The 26,548-nt window shown below is 36.5% G+C and overlaps 1 protein-coding gene across 1 annotated transcript in view; it reads left to right on the top strand.

Annotated features, from left to right (window-relative positions):
• Nucleotides 1–2,666: 2,666 nt before the first annotated feature.
• The window catches only part of HEATR3 (HEAT repeat containing 3), a 45,787-nt gene continuing 21,905 nt past the window's right edge, over nucleotides 2,667–26,548 (top strand). The window contains exons 1-11 of the mRNA XM_072632174.1: nucleotides 2,667–2,916; nucleotides 3,093–3,265; nucleotides 6,563–6,650; nucleotides 7,610–7,722; nucleotides 12,771–12,880; nucleotides 15,044–15,184; nucleotides 16,832–17,112; nucleotides 23,560–23,650; nucleotides 23,784–23,941; nucleotides 24,215–24,297; nucleotides 24,690–24,826. Coding sequence (XP_072488275.1) covers nucleotides 2,794–2,916; nucleotides 3,093–3,265; nucleotides 6,563–6,650; nucleotides 7,610–7,722; nucleotides 12,771–12,880; nucleotides 15,044–15,184; nucleotides 16,832–17,112; nucleotides 23,560–23,650; nucleotides 23,784–23,941; nucleotides 24,215–24,297; nucleotides 24,690–24,826 — 1,498 coding nt within the window. The 5' untranslated portion in view covers nucleotides 2,667–2,793. The remainder of the gene's footprint in view (nucleotides 2,917–3,092; nucleotides 3,266–6,562; nucleotides 6,651–7,609; nucleotides 7,723–12,770; nucleotides 12,881–15,043; nucleotides 15,185–16,831; nucleotides 17,113–23,559; nucleotides 23,651–23,783; nucleotides 23,942–24,214; nucleotides 24,298–24,689; nucleotides 24,827–26,548) is intronic.

Genomic DNA, 26,548 nt, shown 5'->3' on the forward strand with positions numbered 1-26,548 from the left:
CTAGTTCTACTTGCCTAAGAGAACAACATCATTATGAAAATTTTCATTATTCATATAACCAATTGTATATTGCAAAGCCAGTTCTAGCATTCTTTGTTATGGTTTGTCCTGAGCAAAATATCTTTCCAATTTACATCAGGACTTTTTTGGCTTTCCAATATTGATGTAGCTCCTTAGTTTTGCTTTCCATGGGTGACTTATACTGATAATTAAAAGACTGGTAAAATTCTCTGTGTACAGGTGTATAGTTTCCTATTTTGACATCAGATTTTTATAAATGCTTTTTCACATACTTTCAGCATCTTTTTACTTTTGATTAGAACATTTGAATAGGAAATTAAAATGTTGCTGACCACAGAAGCCATCCTTAACTGATAGATTTCTTTCAGATTTTGTTTCTCCAATAGCTTCAGGACTAACAGTAAGTGAATGAGTGATTTAAATCACAATAGGTATATAGGAGAAACAAAGCTGGGCTTTCCAATCAAATTCATTCTCAGGTTTTACATTTCTGGTAGATATCAAACCCAAATTCCATAGTTAGGCCTTAAATTCTATTAGCTATGGCCGTTAAAATTCCCCTTTGAAAAAGTAATGTTTTTTATATTTCAGTGCACATAAATTTCAGATTTTAACCAGAGAACAAATTTTTATTGGTTTAGAGTACTGGACTCCAAAGCTGGAGGAGGGAGGAAAGAGCATGACCCCAAAGGGTAAGCAATCAGAAAAGTATGGAGATTGATGATATCTAAACCTTCTTGTGATGGTGGGACTTGATTACAATGCAACTCCACCCTTTCTTCACTCATTATTACTCATTAAACCCACTCCACCTCTTTTCTTCCCAAAGCTAGGCTTCCATATTGCATAAACACCCCTCCCCCCAGCCTCTCCCCTTCTACTCTAGGAAGAAGTCCCACAAGGTGACTATAATCTAAGCACAACCTAGCAACCCACATCTGCAGCTGCACAAACCAAATCCTTTTCCCCACCCCCCAACACACACACATCCAGCATATCCACACTTTGCTCCCCAAGTCACTTAAGACAGAATGAGTCACATTGCATGTTCAGCTATGGATAGATTGCAGTCTGCATCTCAGAGTTCATTGCTTTATCTTTTTCCCCAAACCTGACACTTTCCCAAACACCCTTCTATGTGGCGGACACCAAGAACCTTTTAGTCACCCAGGTTTGAAACTCTGGTGTCATTCTTGATTCTTCATTCTCCTTCATCTCATGCAGTCAATCCACTGCCAGATCTTGCCAGATCTATCTCCACAACATCTCCCCAATATATCTTTCCCTTCTGTCCACTCACATAGCGACCACAGCCTTTTTGTTTTTCTTTCCCTGCAATAAACCGGTTCCCATTCCAATCTATTATCCACACAGCTGCCAAAGGGATTTTGCTAAAAGTCTGGTTTTATCATCTCATTCACTTACTCAATAAACTACAGTTGCTCCCTATGATTTCTGTCGTTAAATATGATCTTACCTCTGTTTTATCATTTTTAATTTCTGTGAGTTTTGCAGAGTAAAGGAGTGGAATTGGTTTTGTCATTTCATTGATATAGGCAATTCCTTGTGAGGAAACACCTTTATCAACACAGATTAAAGCAGTGTTTTCTAGGACAGCCAGATTTCTGTGAATTGAATAAGATGTAAGGAGTGTGAGAGCCAAGTGGTTTAATCTGAGAGACAGTTCAGAAGTGGTTGGGGTACAATGGATGAGAATCATAGAGCAAGGTAAGGATATGCAAAGGGTCAGATTAAAGTAGGTGGGGATAAGAGAGGAGGGTGGTAGCAGAGGAAGATAGCTTTGTCGGAGGCAGCCCGTGACTCTGACTTAGAAGTTTGCTGGCCGCTTTTCAGAAAGCTTTCGAAAGAAGGCTGTGGATTCAATTTTCCGCTGGGCTGGAAAGGTTTGGACCCTCCTTGCTGGTCATGGAGGGATGGATAATCACTCTTTTCTTTAGCTACTGCTCATCAGCTCTAAATCCCAGAGCTGATGTTTGTCTACCAAGGGTGGGGAAGCTTGGAGTCAAAGGGCCGCACTTAAGGACCTAGAATGTGGGCGATTTACTAACGCTCCTTCCATCTTCAGCAACGACAGCCCAATTCAGACCCAAGCTCGAACCCACTGCACCGTTCTCTTGAGCAGTGGCTAGAGATGCTAGCTATTATTTAACAAGAATCCGTCCTGTCCAGGACAAACAGAACCCAATTTGGAACCAGAAGGCTCCACGCCTGGCTCTGCCAGCTCATTCATTAGCTTTGTCCTCAACCTCCTCGCCAGTAAAATAAAGGGCTGGGACTAGCTGCTCTCTGAAGTCTCTTCTGGGATTAAGTCGACGGCCCCCTCCCCTCCCCCACGGAAAGGGCACTGATTTTTAAGAGGACCCCAAGTTCAAATACCAGCTCTCGTCTGAGTGACAATCTCCCTAAGCTCCAGATCTCCTGTAACCCGACAGCAAGGTAAATTCTAGTGCCCTTTCCAGGTCGGCTATTCTTAAAGTCTTAGATTCTTCCACGCAAAAAAATCTTAGAGTTTTAGCGATCAGCTTCTCCCACCTTTTAGGTCTCTTTCCGCCCAGCCCTTTTGCCTCTTGTGCGCCTGCGCACCCGGCGTGCCTCCGCCCCACCCCCACCTGCCCGCACGCCGCGCCTGCGCGGTGCTTTCTCCCTGTATGCTGTGTAGTTGGCGCCGGCCGGGTCGGCCGAGCTGCTCGAAGTCTGCGACGTTGGTCTCCGACCCCGACGGCTGCCCTGTCCGCAGCCGGCGCCGCAGCTATGGGCAAGAGCAAAAACAAGCGCTTCAAACGGCCCCCGTTCTCTCCCACGGGGGGATGTGAGGCGGCGGAGAACGAGGAGGCCGGATCGGACGACTCTCCGGCCGCGGAGCTCCTGGAGAAGGTGAGGCGGCCCAAGCGGGAGCCCTCGTTCTCGCCTCTCTTTCTCCTCCCTTCCCCCTCCTCGCCGCGCCGGGGCGCGTGGGGGGGCTGGGACTGAGCGCGCTCTTCCTCTCCCGCTCCCCCCCCTTCTCCGGACGTCCTCCGGGCTCCTGACGCCCCCTCCCCTTCTCCCCGCAGCTCCAGCATCCGAGCGCCGAGGTCCGCGAGTGCGCCTGCGCGGGGCTGGCGCGGCTGGTGCAGCAGCAGCCCGCCATCTCGGCCCTGACCCGTAGGGATGCGGTCCGGCAGCTCGGGCCGCTGCTGCTTGACCCCAGCCTGGCCGTGCGGGAGACGGCGGCCGGCGCGCTGCGGTGAGTGGCGGGACCCAAGCGGCCTTTACCCCCTGGGTGAGGGGAGGGCTTGTAGGCGTCCTCAGCTGGGGGGAGGGAAAGGGGTGTGGACCCGGTCAGGCCCCCTGCAGAGGGGGAGATGACGAAGTGATCCCCCAAGTCCCCGGGCGTGGGGCGTGGTCTCCCAAGGCTACCTTGCGTTGGATAATCTGTATGCCTGCTTTTGTACTTGTGAGTCCGGAGGCGGCTCGATGGTGTACTGGACCATGCTCTGGTCTGTGTGATCGAGGGCAAGTCATTTCGCCTCAGCCTCAGTTTTCTGTCTGCAGAATGGAGTTAATGGCACCTCTCCCACAGGGTGGACACGTGTGAAGTGCTTTATCCTCCTCGTTAGAATGTGAGATTTTTGCTGGGAGGAACTCTTTGCTCTCATAGCTACAGCTTTGCACAGCGCCTCGTGCCTGATAGGCACTTAATACATGGTGCTGTTGTTGCCTGCTAGTGTGAACAGAAGGTTTTAGTGTCAAAATCTTGCCCTTACTCTTTCTTGTGCCAGAGAATCCGGAATGATAGAAGCCAGAGCACTGGTTTCCTAACTACTTTTTTGTTCTGACGTGGAACTTGTGGTATAGAACTACGCCTAAAACAGATTATTAGTTTCTAAGGTCATAGGGAACTGGAGGGGAATTTTGGTGGTCACCTCGTTTGTCCCTTCATTTTATAGATGAGGAAACTGAAGTACAGAGAGGCTAACTGACTTGCCCAGCATCACTCAGGTAGTAAACGCCAGAGCAAGGATTTTGAACTCAGGTTCTCCATCTCAAAATCCAGTGGCCTTTGTCACCATTGTACACACCATTGCCCTCTTCTGTAACTTAACAGTCTTTTAAAACTGCCTGTGGCACTGAGAAGTTAAGTAATTTCTCATAGCTGGAAAGATAAGTGAAGGAACCACTTGGACCCACGTTTTCCAGACTCTGAGGATGACCCTTTATCCACTACACTATGAGGACTTTCTGCAAAGTGTAATAATATTAGCATTTTAGGGTTAAAAGAAACCTGTGGACACGTAGGCCCTGAAACTTAACATCCCTCCCATCCTGGACAGATGATCATCCAGCTACTTCTTAAACCCTCCTCTTAATATATAACTTTTACAAACTTAAGTGTTATTTTTTTAAATCAACCCTATTTTCTCTGTCTTCCCTCATTGGAAAAGGGAGGAAAAAAAGACTCTTGTAATAAAATATGCATAGTCAAGCAAAATATTCCTGCATTAACCATGCCCAAAAAATGTGTCTCATTCTACAACCTGAGTCCATCACCTCTGTTAGGTGATAGTTAGAATGGTTCATCATCAGTACTCTAAAATCATAACTTGATCAGAGTTCTTAAATCTTTCAAAGTTGCTTGTCTTTACATTGTTATTGTTATCACGTAAATTATTATCCTGGTTCTCCTCACTTCCCTCATATGAATCTTCCCAGGTTTCTCTGAAATTATCCCCTTCATCACTTCTTCTAGTACAGTAGTATTACATTATTCACATAATTTGTTCAGCTATTTCTCAATTTATGGACATCCCCTCAGTTTCTAATTTTTTGCCACCAAAAAAATGTGCTATAAATATTTTTCTCTATAAGAGCCCTTTTCTTTTTCCTTTGATCTTTTTGGGCTTTTGGCTTAGTGGTGGTTTATGGCTTGGTCAAGGCATATACATAGTTTAGCAACTTTGGGAGCATAATTGTAAATTGCTTTCCAGAATAAAGGGACCAGTTCACAGCTTTACCAGCAGTGCATTAATGTGCCTATTTTCCCACAAACTCCTTCATGACATTTGTCATTTTCCATTTATGTCAACTTTGCTGGTCCAAGTGTGAGGTAGAACTTCAGAACTGCTTTAATTTTCATTTCTGTAATTATTGATGATTTTTTAGCATTTTTTTCATAGTTTTTGATAGTTTGAATTTCTACCTTAGAAAACTGCTTTTTCCTGCTATATTTGTGGCGGCAAAGAATTGGATATTGAGGGGATACCCATCATTTGGGGAATTACTAAACAAGTTGTGATACATGATTTTGATGGAATGCTGTTGTACTATAAGAAATGACAAGCAGGCAGAAAGACTTACATGCACTGATGCAAAGTGAACTGAACAGAACCAGGAGAACATTGTACACAGTATTAGCAACATTGTACAACGATCAACTATGATTGACTTAGCTCTTCTTAGCAATACAGAGATCCAAGACAAGTCCAAAAAATCATAATGGAAAATGCTATTCACATTCAGAGAAAGAACTGATGGAGTCTGAATGCAGATCAAACCATATTATTTTCACTTTCTTTGTTTTTTTGTGTGTGTTTTCCTTTTCTGTTTCACATCATGACTAATATGGAAATGTTTTACATAATTGCACATATATAACCTATATCAAATTGCTTACCATTTTAGGGAGGAGGGAAGTGAAAGGAGGAAAAAAATTTGGAACTTAAAATTTTATTTAAAAAATGAATGTTAAAATCGCCTTTATATGTAATTGGAAAAAAAATAAAACATTTTTAAAAACCCTGCCTATTCATATCCTTTGGTCAGGTGCGGAATGGATTTTATTCAGTTTCCTATATAACTTGGAAATAAAACCCTTATCAGAGAAATGTGCTGCAAAGATTTTTTTCCCCAGTTAATTCTAATTTTAACTACATTGGGAACTCTTTTAAATTTCATGTAATCAAAATTGTTCATTTTATCTTCTGTGACCCAGAAGATAATCATCCCTTATGTCTAAATCATAGATCCATTTGGAGCTTATTTTGGTATAGAGTGTGAGATAATTGCTGTATACCTATTTTTTGCCATACTACTTTCTTTACCAGTGTTTAACTCAGTACCTATCCAGGTAACATCTTATACTTTTGAACAATCCTAATTATAAAGAAGATCTTCCTTATGTTGAGCTGAGTTATATAACCTCATAACATTCCCTCTCTTTCTTAGTTCATTTTCCAAACAAAGTTACATAATTCTTCCATATGACAACTGTCTTAAAAATAGTTTGCTTGTTTCCCTATTTCCCCTTTAGATCTTTACTTTTCCAAGCTAAACATGCCTTCTCTTTTTTGGCATAGTTTCCAGTTTCTTAATCATTCTAGTCCAAGTCTGTATTTTCTTTAGCTTGTCTTTGTCCCACCTGCAGTATGGCTTAAGAAATAGGTTAAGAACTATTTAAAACAGGAATATTTCAGGTGTAGGCTAACAACCTCTATGTAACACTTGATCCAGGAATGGAATGTGATAATTTTAACTCCTTGTTTAGAAATCTCAGTGCTTGTGGAGGTTTTGAAGTTTGTGATGACATGGTTACTAAGGACATCATGACACCACTTGTTGCACTTCTAAAAGAGGTATGTATTTTAAAAAATATATGTTGATGGTAATGGATGGCAGTCTAAAATTGTAAACTTCTTGAAAATGTAAACTTAGTAGTTTCATTCTTGTAAAGATGAAAAGTTTATTCAGTATTTAAAATAGCCTCTTGGTTCTCCTGTGGAGTATCTATGGGACATTTGGTACCTTTCTAGTGAAGAACTAACGTAAGTGAAGGAATATTCATTATCCTACTTCTCCTTTCATACCATTTCTTAATATTCCCTGATTTTCCATTTATGAGAAAGCTGTAATGATTCATCCAAAAAACCATTAGAATTTGTTGTTTTTTAGAGCTCTTAACTTAAGTCTTTAGTTCCTTAAAAGGCTGCTTTCCTCAATGATTTATCATCCTGACATAAAACCTTTATGTAATTGTTGTCTTAGAAAATTTTGTTCTCATAGTGACCTGGAGAAAGTAAAATTCTTTATCTGCATAACAGTTCTATGAATTTATTTGACTATGCTCTAATTGCCTATAGACAGTTTGGTGGTCACCTAGTTTCTTGTTTTAGTAATCTTTTGATTTACCTCTGAGGTGCTGCTGTTTTTATATCATTTCATGATTTATACCTAAGAACACAAACCTTTGATTATACATGCTATTTATATTCCCTTTTAAGAGTACATTGTGTTATCAGTGAAATTATTTTTACCATCTTTGTTATATAGGTCAGTTTTTTTAGATAATTCTAAATTTTGTTTGGAATAAAAAATGTTTTATTTCTGTATTTTACTGTGATTTGTACATATTTTATTTTCATTTGTTTATTGTAAAAGGGGAAATAGATTTGTGGTGAAACTAAAACAAGGTAATTTGGCATGTTAGCCAGCCATGCTTATCACAATTTTTTATCCCTTTCTGATTTTTATATTAACATTTTTATTCGTTCATATTTTTATGAAACAAGGAACTAATTATAACATTTGGTTACAGTGTAGTGTTGGGTTAGATTCCAACGAAGTCTCTTTGAAGAAAAACAAAGAGCTGAATAAAAATTATATTGAAGATATAGCTAATGAGGCTGTGAACGTGCTATGGAATATATGGTAAGAGTATTCTATCCATTTATAGTAGAGCCTTCCTACAATTACCTAGTTAACAGTTTTTGTTCTTTTGGGAAACTATCCCTTTAATGGAATTTACCGTGGTCCAACCCTTGATTTCTTTGTTCATATTAGCTACATCTTTCATTTCTAGTTCCTACCTCTCCTCCCCTGGAGCTGGTTACTGCCATTGCCAGGAGAATATACCACTGCAATGAAACTTAACCCTCACTTGGCTTTTTAACCCCAATTCTCCCAGCTTGTTACCTCACGGCATTGTGCATTACATTTGTGTATAGCTATAATTTCTAGGAATTTTTCTCTTATTGACCATGAAGTGTTCTAGTTGGTCCGAGTTCTCTCCCAAAGGCCAAGCAAAATATAGTATAGAATCCCTTTATCCCAAGGCATAGACATTTTGAAGACAACAGTAATGCCTCTGCCCCAAGTCTTTTGCATACCAACATTCTATGTCTGACATGTCAGGTATGGTAAAGTATAGTTGTACTGGTTTGGCAACTATAGAAGGGAGGAAACACAAACTATCTCTGATGTGTTATTCTGGCTGCAGCAGTTTGGCAGTTTGACATAAGAAAGAAGCTGATTGTGAGTATAGAAATCTATCTTAACACTACAGGAAAGTAGGAAGGGAAGGGAATCAGAGAAGGGGACGGGGGTGTGAGAGAAGGGAGGGCAGACTCGGGGAGGAATAATCAGAAGCAAAACACTTTGAGGAGGGACAGGGTGAAAGGAGATAGAGAATAGAAAAAATGGGGAAATAGGATGGAGGGAAATGTAGTTACCAATAGTAATTGAAAAAATTTTGACCAAGTTTGTCTGATAAAAGCCTCATTTCTTAAACATAGAGAACTGAGTCAAATTTCTAAAAGAGCCATTCCCTAATTGATAAATGATCAAAAGATCATGAACAGTTTTCAGATGAAGTAATCAAAACTATCCATAACCATATGAAAAAAGTGCTCTAACTCACTGTTGATTGGAGAAATGCAAATTAAAACAGTTCTGTAATAGGACAGAAAAAGCAAATGACAAATGTTGGAGGGGACGTGGGAAAAATGAGATATTAATGCACTCTTGGTGGAGTTGTGAACTCATCCAGCCATTCTGGAGAGCAATTTGGAACTATACCCAAAGAGCTATAAAACTTTACATACCCTTTGACCTAGCAAAACCACTACTAAGTCTGTATCCCAAACGAGAGAAAAAGGAAAAGGACTTGTGTGTACAGACATTTATAGCAGACCGTTTCTAGTGACAAAGAACTGGAAATTGAGGGGATATCCATCAATTGGACAATGGCTGAACAAACTGTGATACATGATTATGATGGAATACTATTGTGCTATAAGGAATGATGAGGAAAAGGCCCTCAGAAAAACCTAGATAGGTTTACATGAGCTGATGTAAAGTGAAATGTGCTGTGTACAAAGTAGCAGCAATATTGAAGGTGATCATTGTAAGATTGAATGATTTAGCAATTCTCAGCAATACAACAATCCAAAACAACACTGAAGGACTTACAAAAAATGCTATCCATCCCCAAAGAAAGAATTGATGGTGCCTGAATACAGATTGAAGCATACTTCTTTTACTTTCTTTATTTTTCTTGACAGTTTTTTTAATTTGTTTTCCTTCACAACATGACTAATATGGAAATATTTTTCATGAGTACACATGTATGACCTATGTTGAATTGCTTACCTTCTCAATGAGGGGGGGAGGGAGGCAAGAAGGGAGAGAATTTTCAATTCAGAGTTTTAAAAATGAATATTAAGAGTTGTTTTTACATGTAACTGGGGAAAAATAAAAATTTTAAGAAGAAAGAAACTGATTGGTAGGAGGAAGAAGAGACTAAGTAGATTCTCAGAGTTGCTACTTGACTATCCGCCATTCTTAGTAACCAGAAAACCACATGTTTGATCTTCCATTCCATCCCCTTGGGAGTGTAGCCAGTAGAAATGGTAATGGACATACTATTAGGAATATTCAATAAATTCGTTTTTTTCCTACCTTATTTTTAACCCCCCCTACATTTTACTGCTCTACCTTTTCTCATTCATTCCTTCTGACCATGAGGAGTAACAGTTTTTTTCTGTTGTAAGAATAAAAATTTCTAGACAGCTGCCCATAAATCAAGTCTTTATCTTTTTTAAAATTATTTTATTTGTTTTCAGTGTTCTACAGTCACTTCCATATATCTTAGATTTTTTTCCCCTCCCTCCCACTCCATCCTCCCTACCTCCACATTCTCTCCCTGAGATGGCATACAATTTTATATAGGTTCTACACATACATTCCTATTAAATACATTTTCACCTTAGTCATGTTGCATAGGAGAATTAAAATGAGTGGGAGAAATCATAAAATAAAACATAATACAAAAGAAAATGGTCTGCTACATTCTGCAATTGAATTCTATACTTCTTTCTGTGGATGTGGGAGACATTTTGCCTCAAGAGACCATTAGAGACTTTTTAAGTACTTCCATTGCAATGAAGTACTGAGTCTACCAGAAAAATTCCTCGCACTCTGTGATGGTTGTGTGTACAAAGTTCTCCTGGTTCTGTTCCTTTCACTCAGCATCAGTTCATATAAGTCTTTCCAGGCCTTTCTGAAGTCTTCCTGTTCAACATTTCTTATGGCACAGTAGTATTCCATTACATTCATATGCCACAATTTATTCAGCCATTCCCCAGTTGATGGGCATCCCAAAAATCTTTATCTTTTAAAAAATGTTTTAAAAATTTATTTTTTGTTTACAACATTCAGTTCCACAAGCTTTTGAGTTCCAAATTTTCTCTCCCTTCTCCCTTCCCCTCTTCCCAAGAGGCATGCAGTCTGATATAGATAGGCTCTACATGTACATTCACATTAAATGTATTTTCACATTAGTCATATTGCAAAGAAAAATTATAACCAGTGGAAAGAAGAAACAAAACAAAAAGAGAGAGACAAATAGTGTGCTTTGATTTGCATTCAGACTCTTTCTCTGGATGTGGATAGCATTTTCCATTATGAGCCCAAAAGCCTTTATTAACAAGCCATATGTCCCCATTGATTCATTATTAATGTGGTAAATGCAAAAAATTGGAGGAAGCTGAGTAGAAAGAATGTTATCTGAGGATGGAAATTAAAAGCAGGTGTTTTACCACCTGGTCCTTCTGACCTGACTCCCTTGCTATCAAGAAAGGATTTTAGATTTAACAAACTGATAAAAATTAATAATAAAATGAATATCTCAGGAAGGTAGCAAAAAATTATTAGAAGCACTTTGTTAATGCTTTTCTGTGCTGCTATATTTATATCCCTCTCAGTACCTAGCAACTAATTATGACATGGAGGTGGTCCTTAGTTCTCAAAGTTTGTGTTTATAAAGAGCAAGTGCTGGCAGGTTCTCTCGTTTTGTAATGGATGTCATGTAAGGACCAGCCTAGCTAAGTGCATACACAGTAGCAGCTTATCACAAGAAAATTGACTAGTTGATTTTTTTTTGGTTATGCAAACTTATGATAACCATGTGCGGGAGTATGAAGAAGTTACAGTTTGTATCTTTACATGGAGTAAACTTAGTGGATCCTTGGAGATATGAATTAAGATTCACTTGAAAATGTCTAATGCTGACTTTTGCCACATTCCTTCAATTTTATCTCCGTGTTCTCTCTCACTTGTCCATAGTAGTTTAGTCCTCCTCACCTCCTAGATTACTAGAGCCTAACTTATTTCCCTGCTTTTTAGTGTTTGCCTTTTCTACTCTATCCTCCACTGTTGCCAAAATAATTTTCCTAAACCATTATTAGTCCCCCTACTCAGACACAATCAATGGCTTCTAAAATAAAATAAAAGACTTTCCATCCTGGCATTTCAGACTGTCTCTTTTCACATTATTCCATCTACTCCTCTTCCACACTGAACTACTGAATGTTCCTCTTAATTCAGCATATCATCTCTTGCCTCAGTGCAGTCAACCCAGGAATTTCTTTCTCATACCTGGAACACAGTTTTTCCTAAGTCTACCTCAAAATCCTTATATTCTTTTAATGTTCAACTAGGATGCCATAGTCTATGAAGCTTTCCCTGATTTTTATGGTTAGTATATTCTTTTTTCTCTCTTAAGTAACTTTGTATATACTTATTTTTATATGCATTGTAACCCTGCAGCATGTCAATTTGTCTTTGAACCTGAAGCACCTAGCATAATAATTTGTACATAATAAACACTTATTTATATTTTTATGAAATTTAAATTTTAAAAATACTTCAGTAGATCTGTGGTCTTATTATATTGCTACTCCTTTTGACAGAGATTATAACCCTTCCATACCTTACTCAATATTTTCATGACTTTTTGTGGACAAAATTTGCCAGCCTCCTGGTCAGAAGCTGGAAGGCTTTGAACTTGACTGATCCTTTGATGCCATAGTATACAATACTGGCATAATACAAACCAAAGACCAAGTCCTTGTTACAATAAGATATAGCCAATGGGAATTCAGTGGAAGCCTTAAAGTAGCAGAATTCCCAGCTCTAACATTTTTGTTGAGAAACATTTTGGTTTTCTTTATGTGCACCTTTGTAAAAAGATAATAGAATGTTTCTGTGATGTAGACATCAATGCAGTATGAATGTGACTTTATATATAATAGGTGGATATTTGAACAGAGTTGCTATGTTTTATTAATGAAAATTTTAGCTTTCTCTGTTAAAAATAGTAACTTTAAGCCATTGTTGTTTTTAAAGTCTTTGTTTCAGATCATAAATTCTACCTGAGTTTTAAACTATAATTAAACTTATGTACATTGTTCAAAGTTATTTCTATTTACCTTTTTTTACTTTTTAAATTTTCCTGTGATAGGTCCAGATGATCATTTTAGTATTTTTAACTTAATATCTAATGTTATGTTTACTTGAAGTTTGATAAATGTCATGGTTTTATTCACTGAAGTTTGTTAGTTCACGGGCTTATATGTTTTTGGTTTTTTTTTTATGTTAAAATGTGAATAGTAAAACTTTTTTTCCCCCCTTCAATTTAGTGAATGCAGTAGTAGAGCAGTATCTATATTCAACAAAGAAGGGTGCTTGGAGATTGTATTAAAGTATTTAAGTAGGTTTTCCACCAATGTTGACCTGGCTATTTCAGTAGGTAAGTGAAGAAAAAGTGATGGTTTATTAAGTATTTACAGTATGGTCTGGGGGGAAAAAAAGTTTTTATAGAATTACATGTTTATTATATTCTTTAATGTGTAAAAGTGATAGTTTTTAGTTCTTATTATTGTATTTACTTATATAAACCACCACCACTCTCACTTTAAATAGGGATTATAGAATCATTTGAACATTTGAATCTTTATTTTCCTACTGTCCTCAGCTATACTCTGATACTTATATTCCTCTTACAAAGTTATGATTGAGCAGTTACACAAAAATCACTGAGAAAGCTAACTGGATTTTTATTTTTACCTCTTCCAACCTAGAAGAGGTGAGAAAAAGAAAGACATGGGAGTGGAAAGAATCAAAAATATTCTGATTGACAATAAAATGAATATGTACTCATCAATTTTTTCCCCTTCTCCACTTTACCCTAAAGAGTGGTGAGCATTTAGCTGCTCTTTGATTCAACTGTTTGTTTCCCCTGACAAGGAAAAAAGGTGCATTCCACTTGGACCGTATTTGGCAATGATGATTGTTCTTTTATAATGAGAAAAGAAGTTTGTGGAACAAATCATACTGGGAAAAGTTAGAAAGTTTCCTCTCAAAGTGGAGAAAGACAGAAGTGTAAAGGGAGAAATAATATTGGTGAGGGTGTTTTTAATTTAAATTTTTAAAAATAAATTTTCATTGATGTCTTCTGTTTTTATATCACCACATTTCTTCATTCTCCAGAAAGCCACTTGAGAATATTTTTTAAATAAGGGAAAGTTATACTAGCAGTTGTTAGGCTTTAAAAGAAAACAACAATAACAACAACATAGTAACTAATTTATAAAAGTGAATTTAAGGAACTTTTAATAAAAGTTGTCAGCTTTACAAAACAAAATCTTCAAGACTTTCCACATCTTTAATGAACAGCATCTCTTTAGTTCTTTTTTCCTAATGAAATCCTTTGAAGGCAGTTCCCATTGCTTCGATGTGGTGTTTGATAAAAGTGTTGGAGTTGGAGTTAAGAAGACCTGGATTTGAGTCCTGCCACTGACGCTTAGTTCACTCTCTGATGAAGGGCCAGTCACTTAATCTCTTCATTCCTATTTCCTTATCTGCAAAATGGGGATAATATTACTTCTGGTAAACCTACCTTGTAATGTTATTGTGAGATTTAAGTGATATAATGAAAATAAAACACGTTGAAGACCTTAATGTGCTATATAAAGTAGCCTGTTTTTAATTTCATCTTGCTGTTCAGTGGATTATATGTTCACTTAGTCTTACAGCTTTTGTTTTGAAAAAAACAAAACAAAGCTAATATAAAACTAGTTAAGAACTCCTACTAGACTATATCCTCTATTTTAATTTGATGTTCCTTACATTATCTTTTTAGAATGTGGTATGTATGATTCCCCTGGCCTGGAGGTTGTGATTGTTAGCCCTTCACATAGGTGGATTTAACTGAACTCTGAAGGAGAAAAAAGAATTGTAGCAAATCTCAGAACTTATCTTGGGAAACAGAGTAGATTAGAACCACTTCACATAAAAATTTGTGTTTTTTTATTCATCTGGGTAGGCTTTTTAAAAAAATTTTTTTTAATTGGATAGATTTAGGTTGGTACTTGCACTGTCAAAGATTTTTAAGAAAGAAATGTAATGTAAATTTCCCTTCTGTGCTTTTGGATTCTGTTGTTTTGAATAGACGTGGCCTTAAGCTCTTAAAGTCTGAGCAGTCCAGAAATATACTATCTCTTTAGCGAATTAGTGGTATCCAAGTGGTAAGGTGTGGTCTGATTCCTTTCTTTAGGGACAGGCTGGAGTTAAAGCACTAAATGAATTAATAATGATTTCACTATATGAAGATCCTCTACTATTTGTACTATGTTCATATTTTTACATATGACTATATGTCACTTATAGGGCTATTTTTTAAGTGAAGTAGTTCACTAACTTTAATAAGTCATATCCAAATCCAGAAACCTTTGAAATGTAGTACCTGCTTTCTTAGGCTATTTTGTACCTAGGGTTGTACCAAAAAACCCAAATATCCAAGCTAAACATGTGATTAGAGAAAATAGAAAGTGCTGATTTTTTTTAAGTTCTCTGGTTATTATATATTTAAGCAGATTTCATTTGTTCTAATTGTTCACTTTTTTCTCCACAGCATTTTGTTTACAAGCAGTGACAGAGGATAACCCAGGGCTCTTAAAATCTTTTAATGCTCCAGCTCTGCAAGTGCTAGAATCAGCGATGTTCTCACCCATTGCCTCTATGGAATACACTCTTCTGAAAACATTGGTGGCAGGTATAATTTTAGTATAAGGGGAGTAGTATGTGGTTTCTTTGGAGTTTTTTGGGGGGGAGGCAGTTGAGGTTAAGTGACTTGCCCACACAGCTAGTAAATGTCTGAGGCTGGATTTGAACCCAGGTCCTCTTGACTCCATTGCTGGTGCTGTATTCATTATGCCATCTAGATGCCCTAGAATGTATAGTTTTCTAATAATTTCCTCTGAGCAAGTGGAACTTTTTGTCTAGAGGACTTAAGTTTATGTATTTTTTCTCTAAGGAGAAGCCTGTTTTTAAGATTTGTTGTAGGTTAGATGAACTTCCAATGTTTGTTTAAAAAAATTGTTTTTATGGATTTTCTATTCTTACTAATGAAAGTAGAATTTGATTTTCAAAAATCAAAGCTATATGACCAATAGTTTTATTGCAATTCCTTTTATTTTTTCTCCCTTGTATCCCGTTGTGTCAGTGTATAGAAAAGTGAAAGATGGCAGAGATTTACTAAAAAAAATTTTTTGTTGTTATTGATTCTCTTCACGTCACTTTAATTTCTGAATATCTCCCTGCTTTGTCTTGTCTTAGTAAAAACACATTTTATAATTCCACATAGATTCCATATTGTAATTATGTGAGCCAAATGCCGTTCATTTTGAAAGGTGCATTCATTTTCATAGTTGCCCTTTTTTTATGTTTACTCTACCCTATCTCTTTGTTTAACTTCCTTTGCTTATCAAAATGTGCAAAATATTGGAAGTGTGCCTTCAGAACAACTATATATTAGATGAGAGATCTTAGAATTTTAGTACATTCCATTCCACTCTTGGAATATAAGATGTTGCTGAATAGGGCAGCTCATGTTGAAATGAAAAAGAAAGCCAAACTGTTTGGTTAAAAAAATTTTGATTAGTGTTTTCTGGGTATGCTTATCGAATAACTGTAAGCACATCAAGAGAAAGAATTGTGTTTTATCAAGAGAAGGAAAGCCTTGTGATAAAGGAAGCTGCCATTAACTTGAAGTTTATTAACACTTAATGTAAGCTTGACTAGGGTAATGAGATTGAGTGCTGAAATTACATCTGACCTTAAAATATCCAGTGTCTTGTGGAAATGACAGTGATTATAGATCTCAATTAACTAGCATTTATTAAGTGCCTACTTTATGCACTTAATGTATAGTGGAGTGCATATACACAGATGAAAATGAAGTAGTCCCTCCCCTTAAGAAGTTTGTATTCTGTCAGGGTGAAAAATATGTAAACATCCAACCTTATAAATAGAAGTTGGGAGGAACCAAGGAAAGCCTCCCATAGGTGTTGTGACACTTGAGCTATACTCTGAAGGAAACTAGGGACTCTTAAGAGACAGGTGAAGAGAGGAATTCATTCTAGATTACTGCCTGTGCAAAGTCAGAGACAGACGATGGAATGTCCTGTGTGAGGAATAGCAAGAAAGCCAGTTTTGCTACAACACCCTTACACAACTCCCATTGTGTAAATGGGAGTAACATTTAATGAAGTTGGAAAGCCAGATGGTGATGGGTTTTAGATGCCAAGCAAGAGGGATTTTGTTTGATCTTAGAAGCAATCTGAAGGCAGTGGAGTTTATTGAGCAGGGTAGTAATGTATGATGATTCATTGTTCTCATCCTTGTGTTTTTTTCTTCTTAGGAACAGTGTGGAATCTAAAGGATATTCTTCCATCCAAGAGTCAGGCAGATACCATAAATGCACTCCTGAAGATTTTCTCTGATGTTTTAGAAGTGGATGTTGGGCAAGTGGTTATTCAGATGAAGGAAGCTGAAACTCAAAGGCTAAATGCTGCTACAGAGACTGAGACTGAGGAAACAGATGAAATGAATGGTGATACTTTGAAGGAAGATTATGAAATGGAAGAAATTTCCTACAAAAGAAAAGTCAGAAGAAAAGCTTTCATTTCAGATCTACTTCCAGTAAGTTAAGTGGGGGCCAGCTGAAATCCATCCCTTTCCTTTGACTATTTCACTTCATTTTACAGATTTTGACTGCTAAAATCAATCCTATATCACTCCTGTTTCCATGACAAAATTAGAACTATGTTCCCAACTCCCCCCAAAAAATCCCGTAAGGTGTGGATTGGAAAACATTTGGTGAGATAATACTGTGATCATTATTACTAAGTCTAAGTGATACTTGATCCTGTACTTGAGATGCTTTCTTAACATTGAGTTCTGCAATACTTTTCTCCCAGATAATTTATGCTAGATTGCTCAGTAGATGGTGCCCAGGACCTGAAGTCAGAAAGTCCTGAATTCAAATCTGACCTCAGATGCTTAGCTTGTTTGTCTCAGTTTCCTTATCTGTAAAATAGGGGGTAGTAATAGTACTTCCCAAGGTTGTTGTGTGGATCAAATGAGATAATAATTGTGAAGTGCTTAGCATAGTGCCTAGCACGTAGTAAGTGCTACATATGTTAACTATTATTTTATTGTTATAATATGATTTTCTAATTCCATTGAATGGTATTCCACCTTCTGTGATTTCCTGCTGGATTTTATTATTGCTACATGGAAATGCTGGGTTTGGGGAGCAGGGGAGTGGTATTTTGTATTGTACTACTTTAGAATTCAGAAAAGCATCAAAAGCCTCAAATAAATTTATTAGCCAGTATTTTTTAAGTAAAACATGCTACCAACAAATTTTTTGCAATACTTTTCCATTTCTAGAATTTCCCCTCTACCATCATAAAGTATTTTTCAGTCTTTCCTCAGATTATAGGAATTTTATGACTAGTTATTATTTTGTATTTCCCAGAACTTAGCAACTCTTCTTTTATATCACGATTTACAGTGTCTTCCAGCAAATTGCTTTGTTGTACTTTGCCAGTGAATACCATCTTCTAACTACCTTTCCAACATAGTTCACAAAGTATTTGTTCCTTTTTGTTTAAGGAATGAAAGTAGTGGTGGTTGAAGCTTGCTTGTTGGTATGATAGCAGTTTTTTTTAATGTGTTCTTTTTAAAAAAAATTGATACCATTTGTTTCCCAACATCTTTATTTCTGAATCTATCCCTTACCCATCAAACCATCCCTCATAGCAGAATAAAATAAAGAAAAAGGAATAAAAAGCACCTAAATGAAACTAGTTTTTTTAAAAAAATCAACTGAGGCTTATAGTTTGTGTAATGTTCCACACCTATAGTTTTCTATCTCTACAAGGAAGAGGTGTGTTTTCTCTGGGGCCAAGCTTAATTATTATAATTGTGTAGCTTTCGGTTTCTTTCTTGTTCTTTCTATTTACATTGTTACAGTCATACATTTATATTCTTTTTTCAAATTCTGGTTGCTCATAATCATCTTGTAGAAATCTTTCCATGATTCTCTGAATACTTCATAGTCATTTCCTTATCACAGTAAAGTTCCATTACATATTACAACTTGTTTAGCCATATTACTTTGTTTCTAGTTTTTTTGCTACTATAAAAAGTACTGCTATGAATATTTTGGTGTTTGACTTGCTTAGGGTAGGCAGAGAAATGTTACATGCTACCTCTTAAGGCTATGGGAGTTTTATTCACTTTTTAAAAATCATAATTACAAATTGCTTTTCAAGGGGGTAAATCCAGTTCATAGGTCCACTGGCATTGTATTAGTATCTATTTTTCCGCAGCTCCTGCAACATTAACTATTTTTATCATTTGCAGTCTTTGATAATTTAGCAATTTGCAGAGTGTGGGGTAAAACCTAAAAGGGTATATTTTTTTTGTTTCTGTTTTTTAGTGTGTGTGTGTGTGTGTGTGTGTGTGTGTGTGTGTGTGTGTGTGTGTGTATACACACATATATATAATGTGTTTTTTCCATTCAATTTTATTTTCAGTTCCAGATTCTCTTCCTCACCCCCACCCATTCTCAAACACAATATGAAGTCATGTCAAACAAATTTCCACATTAGCTATACCCAAAAAAGACAAGAAAGAAAGAGAATAAAAATATGTTTCAGTTTGCACTTTGAATCCATCAGTGTGTTCTGGAAGTAGAGAGCATTCTTCATTGTTGTTTCTTTGGCGCTGTGATGGGTCATTCTATTGATTAGAGTTACGTGGTCCTTCACATTTGATTATAATACTGCTATTGCTGTGTAAATCGTTTTCCTGGTTCTGCTCACTTCACTTTGGATCAGTTCATGTAAGTCTTCCCAGGTTTTTCTGAAACCATCCCCTCAATCATTTTTTGAAGAACAGTACTGTTCCATCACATTTGTATACCATAACTTATAATCATTCCCAATTGGTGGGCATCATCTCAGTTTCCACTTAAGAGGGTTTTTGATTTGAAATTCTCTTATTACTAGTGATTTGGAGCCATCTTTCATATGGTTCCTAGTATATCATTCCTGTGAGAACTATTTACTCATATCCTTCTTTAATTCTTAGTATTACATATTCATGTTCAGACCTTTATCATAGATATTTTCTGCAAAGATTTTTTTGTTCCCAAAATAGCAGTTTTCCTTTTTCATCCTATTTGAATTGAATTTTTTGTGCAAAAGATTTTTAATTTTATATCCTCAAACTAATCTTTACTTTTGTGTGATCTTTTTTTTAAACAAAATTATTTATCTTTATAAAATAAAAACATAAGGTACCTTCTTCAAGCTGTATTTCCAACCATGAACCATTTCTCTCCCTTTGGTGTTTTCTAACTCTCCACCATCTTTCTTTGTTTCTTTGTTTACTGACCTTTCTTTTACACCAGTCTATCCTGATAGAACATGCACATGGAACACTCATTTATAAGAAAGAAAAGCAGTTGAGAAAAATTGGCTGAGTCCCCTTATTTGATGTTTATGCAACATACTGCATCTCTCTTTCTCCCACCACTCTACCAAGACTAGGGAAATTTGTTTAATCATCTATTTTCCAAGACCAAGATTAGTCATTACATATAATCAAAAATTCTCCTTCCTTTTAGGTTTTATCTACGTTACCATAAATGTGGAGTACATTGTTCTCATTCTGCTTTCTCTACTCTTCATCATTTCATACAGAATTTACCTTATTTCTGTGAATTTGTCATGTTCAGTATATTTGTAATCCATTACATTTACTTGCCACAGTTTGTTCAGCCATTCTCCAATTAATAGGCAACCACTTTATTTCCAGTTTTTGTTACCACAAAGGCAGTATAGTTCTCAATGACTTAGAGTGGAAACTGGAATGATGGAAGTCACATATTTGGAAGCCTGCCTGGCTGAGCTTATCAGCAGAATTGTTATCAGAGATATTCTTCTGTTGATATTCCTGAGCCTTAAAGGACCTTGTCCTTAAGACAAGAAGTTGGGCTCCTTTTTGAACATAATCAACTGTGCACTCTGCTCTCAGGCTCAAATGTCCTTATTTATGTGAAGTGTTTTGTAGGCCTTAAAATGACATATAAAGATCAGTTATTTCTGGTTAACATACCACCAAAATAACCTTGAAAATATTTGTCGTATGTGTCAAATCTGTGAGGTACTGTATTTCATCCTAAAAATCTGATACCCTTCAAGTTTTATTAAACAGATTAATGCCTCCATTTTAAAAATCAGTTCTGTAATTTAAATTCTTTAGATGTCATTTACTTGAAATTAGGGACTCCAGTATTACTCCTTTGCTTTATGTTCCTAAATTCTTAAAGCAATACATCCATTATACTTTAAAAAAAGATGTTTGTTTTGAGCAAATCTTGCTTTCAAGTTTTTTAAGCACATTGGATGATTAAAATTCTTTGTTGATATACCATCTTATGCTTTTACTTAGTAGTTTGTATAGGAAATCTTTTTTTTTTTTTTAACTAAAACAGCTACATACTCTCACAAATGGTCACTTTGCGTCAGTTCATGTAAGTTTTTCTAGGTTTTTTTGAAATCATCCTGTTTGTCATTTCTTATAGCACATATACCTGTCTTCTCACACCCTTACAACTTCCCCTGCATCAAACTCCCTGAAAATCAGAATAGACCAAGTGGAAGCTAATGACTATCTTAGAAGGAAATATTAAAACAAAGTCAGAAGACTGAAAAAATGGAAGAAATTATAAGATACAGCAAAAACAACTGATCTAGAAAATGAATTGAGGAGAGGTAATTTAGGAATCATTGGGCTACCTAAAAAGCCAGAACAAAATAATAATAATAAAAGAATCTAGACAGTCTATTTCAGAGAGTCATGAAAGAAAATTTCCCAGATCTCTTGGAACCAGAAGGAAAAGTGAAATAGAAAGAATCCACTGGTTGCCTCCTGAAAGAAGCATGAAAATGAAAGCTCCCAAGAATATTATAGTCAAAATCCAGAGCTTCCAAGTAAAATAAGAAATACTACAAGCAACTATAAATAATTTAGTACTTAGGAGCCACAATTAGGATCACACAAGATTTAGCAGCCACCCCTAAGCAGAGATCTTGGATTGCTATATTTCAGAAAGTAAAACTATGGCCTTACAACTAAAAATACTTTACTCAGCAAAACTGAGTATGATCCTACTGGGGAATAAATGGATCTTTAATGAAATAGAGGACTTCTAAGCAATCCTCATGAAAAGATCAAAGCTGCATAAAATTTTTTAATGTTAGATACTGGAGTCAAGGGAAGCATAAAAAGGTAAACATAAAGGATGAAACCAGAATAAACTGTTTACATCCTGATATGGGAAAACGATAAATGCATCTTCTTTAAGCCCTATCTTCAGGGATCATTGAGGGATTATTTTAATTAGATAGGGCCTGAGAATGGTTTTGTTATGTCTTGATGATTTTAAAGGAAAAATGGAAGAGGAGTACACGAGGGGAGAAAAGGAAAGGAAGGTTAGGGAAATTTTTCTCATATAATCAAAATACCCAAGTAGAAATCTGTACACACACGAAAGAAGGGCCAAGGGGAGGGATTGACACTTGAACCTTACTGTCATTTGAATTGGTCAGTGGAGGGAAGAATAATACAGTTGGCTATACAAGTATATTTCATTCAGCAGAGAAATAGAAGGGAGATTTAGAATTGGAGTAGATGAAAGGAGGGATTAGTCCTAAGCCAAACAAATCCTAAAGCTGTGCAAAAGTATTTGTAGGTCTTTTTGAGGTGGCAAAGAATCGGAAGCTGAAAGGATGCTGTAACAGTAAGCACCCCAACATACACAGGGGAGCTTGCTATCACAGGTTCTTAGAGCTGCACTTATAAAAAAGAAAGGCAACTTTTGAGGGGTTAACAATCACTTTAATCGAGCACACTTAGTTCAGGGGAAAAATTCAGCACCCTGAATTTCAGAAAAAATACAGAGAAATCAAAATCAACAGACATGCTTGCAGTTGTCTGACATAAACAATACATACATCATAGTTCAACAAACAGATCTAACTGACCATCACATATATACATAGTTACCAGAGAGGAAAGCACCAACATCTGGGTTTTCAAAGCGGGAGAGGTGTGGGGAGCGTGGTGGCTGCTTAGTAGTTTCCCAGAGTCTCATCTGGCACACACATCTTAATCCAAAAACTAAGCCCCAAAGTAAAACCGTACCTCAGAGTCTTATATACTTTTAGAGCCAGAGAGCTTCACAACCTCTGAGAACCAGTGCCTCATTAGAAAATTAACAAAAAGGTGTGGGCCTTCCTACCGAGCTTCCCAGACCCATTAATGGGTGGGGAGGATCTTCCCATTAAGAAGTAGAATTATACTAACAAGAAACAAAAATGAAATAATCAGTACAGATGCTCATTGACTGAGAGAATGACCAAACAAGTTATGTCTTATAAATTTCATGGAAAACTTATGTGAACTGATGCAAAGTGAAGTGAGCAAAACCAAAACAGTTTTTACACTGACAGTGTTATTATAAAGATAGATTTGGAAGACTTAGAAACTCTGATCATGATATTAGCCTACCAGGATTCCAGAGGACTCAAGAGTGCACAAGACATCTTTTTTTGGACATATCCCATGTGGGAATTCTGCTCTTCTCTACATATTTACAATTGGAGTTTTGGGTTTCTTTCTCAATTGGGAGTGTAGGGGTAGGAGGGAGAGAAGGCAGAATTTTGTTGATTGACCAAAAAAAATTTTAAATTAGAAATTTTATCCGTTAGCCAAATTTTCTTAGTCATTAGAAGATCATAATTTTAGGCTTGTTAGGAATCCCTGTAGTAATGGCCTCTTTCTAAAAAGACTTCCCTCTTTCTAGCAACAATATATTTAGGATGAACTAACTTCTGTCTTAAATTTATCAATAACTTTATCTTAATACAGCCCTAATTTCAAGGTAAGTATAATTATTACCCTTTTGCAGCTTTGACTCCTTGAACCTTTCTACTACATTTTTTCTACAGTGCCAAAAAACATTACAAAATTATTTTTCAAAAATTGAAAATTTGTTGTTTCTTTTTGTAGCCAACTGAAAAGGAATTGAAACAGACGATAGCTTTACTCACAGCTCAGCAGATTGCCCTAGAGATTATTGTCAACATGTGCTGCAGCGATGGTATGTTAACTCTTTTTAGATTGGCATTTTAGCTGTAACTTTTTGCCCACATAGTAATAGGGTGGGAGGCTAGGTTATGTTGGAACTTTCTTGTTTTTTATATTTGTTTGTGGTTTTTATTGTTCATGCCCAGATCCTTCTGATGATGAGTGGGATGAGTATTCTAGCAGTGATGAAAGTGATGCATTTATGGATAATTCCTTTAATGAACTCAATGGACAACTAATGTCCCCACTCTGCCTTTCTGCTGAGGTTCATACTGCTCTGACAAACTACCTCATTCCCAAAAAGGTAAACTATTTCCTTCTAGTATTTTGGGGATATTGGGAAGAACTTGAGAAATAAATTTTGCTATACTTATAATCTTATAAAATGCAGTAAGTCTAGATTTCTTCATTTGGAGCGTGAATGATAAGAATCAACTAATTAATCCCTTTAAAGAAAAGTGTGAGCCCAGGTCAATTCTTAATTATGAAGCTCTACCCAAGTGAAGTGAAAACTTGTAAAATCATACTGGTGTGTTGTAATTGTTTACTTTATTGCCTTTTTTTTTTTACCCCCTAGATTTTTGAGAAAATTACCTTTCCAAATAGCATGGCAGTTGACATCTGTTCCAGGTATCCTGCTTGGAAGCCTTTAATTAGAAAGTAAGAATTTTTATACTTTTAGCACATTTTCAACTTATTATATGAAATTATGTATTATTAATTAGAGTATACTAAGTTATTTTTCAGTTTATAAGCACATACTGTATCTCTAACTCAAGAATGAATTACTTTGGAGACATCTTTATTGCACAAGTAATTTGATTTGGAAGACCTTAAAATTCAGTTTACTTCAAGATCCTGTACAATTTACTACAAATTTCATCCCTTTTTCACCAAGTATATAATATAGCCACTATTAATTTTAAAGCAGAACTTGCTATATTAAATGTTAATACCTAGTTCCATTATCTTGTTGCTTTAGAAAAACTAAAATGTCATGATAGATCATCGAACTGAACATCAATCACTGCATCATTGTACTTTTGTTTCAGGATGAACACTATACAGTGTAGGGCGCTTGTGTGCCTCCACAGTATCTTATCTGTTTTAGACGTGGACAGTCTTGGAGGAGCCCCAGCACTTCAGACACTTGCGCAGCATCTGTCACAGCTTGTTTTTTCTCAGCCAGGTAAATGATTAAGCTGTATTGTGAAAGGAAGCCCTAATCAAAATTTTCCAGGGTCAGAGAGTTAGAATTGTTGATAAACCAACCTGCAAACTTAATTACTCAACAGGCATTTATTAAATATCTATGAGGTACTAGTCATTTTGTTAAGTGCTGGGAATACAAAAATAATAGTTGAAACTTATTCATGAGGCACTTATACTCTAATGGGGGAGATAACAAAGGCATATATAAATATATACATGAAAAGAAATATGAAGTAGTTTGAGAAGAGGGCATGTGATTAAGGAAATTATTAAAAAAACCAAAGCACAACTTCACAAAGAAGCTGTACTTGAGCTGTATCTCAGAGGAAGACTGTGCATTCCAGGAGTGGGGAATAGTCAGTACAAAGACATTGAGGGGGGAGATGGAGTATTGTGTATGAGTAGCAGAGACAACCAGTTTGGCAGGGTCACAGTTTGGTATAGGGAGCAATGCACATGGAGGTAGGTTAGAACTAGGTTATAAGAGACTGTAAAAGTGAAAACATTAGTCTGTATTTTATCCTAAAGGCTAACAGCAGAAGCCAGTAGAATTTATTAAATTGGGGAGTGGCATGGCTAGATCTGTACTTAAGGAAAGGCGCTTTGGCATTGTGTGTAGGATGGACTTAATGAACTGGGGAGAGATCTAAGGGAGACCATTTAAGAAGTTATTATGATCATTTAGGTGAGAGGTAATAAAGGCCTGTTGTGTGAAGTAAGAGAAAGAATTGGATAGAATAGTGTCCAAACAGAACTGGAACATTTCTGGGTAATGGTCTGATAACAGTATATGACTATCCTTATGTGTGGCTGAAGGTGTAGGTCATAGGCCTTACAGAGACTGAGGAATTGGGAATCTGAGGAGTTGGAGAGTTAAATCAACATGGTTTTGAAATTCTCTGGTGTAAGAGTAGAAGCTGAGGAGAGGAAGATGGTGAGCCAGGAGTTGGCCTGCTAACCTGGAAGCTAGTTTACAGCAGTCACCGTGATCTGGATTGGGTAGAATATTTTAATACTTGAATATGCAAAGGAGAAGAGGTTCCTGAGTGGTGGTGGTATCAGAGTTTCTTAATTTCTGGGGTGTGATGAATCCTATTCAGAATCTGTTGAAGCCTGTGAACCCCTTCTAAAAATCTTTTTAAATTCACAAAATAAAAAACACAAGATTACAAAGGAAACCAAATATGTTGTGAAGGAAACCAAATGTATTGTGATAGAAAGAGGCCCAGGAGCACAATGGAAGGGATAGGCAAACAGCCATCACATATCTAATGCTATTGGCATCAGTAGTCTGAGAAAAGTAGCTATTCTATAAATTATATTGTTCAATTTTAATTTTAAAAATCAACCTCTTTAAGGGGTTAATTTTTGTTAATTATTCATTTTGTTGTCCCATTGCTAGCCTTTTTCCCTATATGGTAGTAACTTTTCCCTTCTGATTTATGTAAGTCAACTTAATTCTAACATGTATAACAGTGTGCTAGCTTTATTTATTGTTATCTCAGTGGAAATGGGTATTAAATTCCAGTTATTTAGCTTTTTTGTTGGTAGGGACTTTTTATTTTTATTTTTTTTTGTTATTTCTTTTAAAGTTTTATTGATGTGCTTTGCTACTACATGACATTTACAGATTACTCCCATTTTGTGATGACAAAATAAGAGTTCAATAAAACCAATAATACAGTGAGTTCATCTGAAA

Source organism: Notamacropus eugenii, chromosome 1, assembly GCF_028372415.1.
Source record: "Notamacropus eugenii isolate mMacEug1 chromosome 1, mMacEug1.pri_v2, whole genome shotgun sequence".
Taxonomy (NCBI): domain Eukaryota; kingdom Metazoa; phylum Chordata; class Mammalia; order Diprotodontia; family Macropodidae; genus Notamacropus; species Notamacropus eugenii.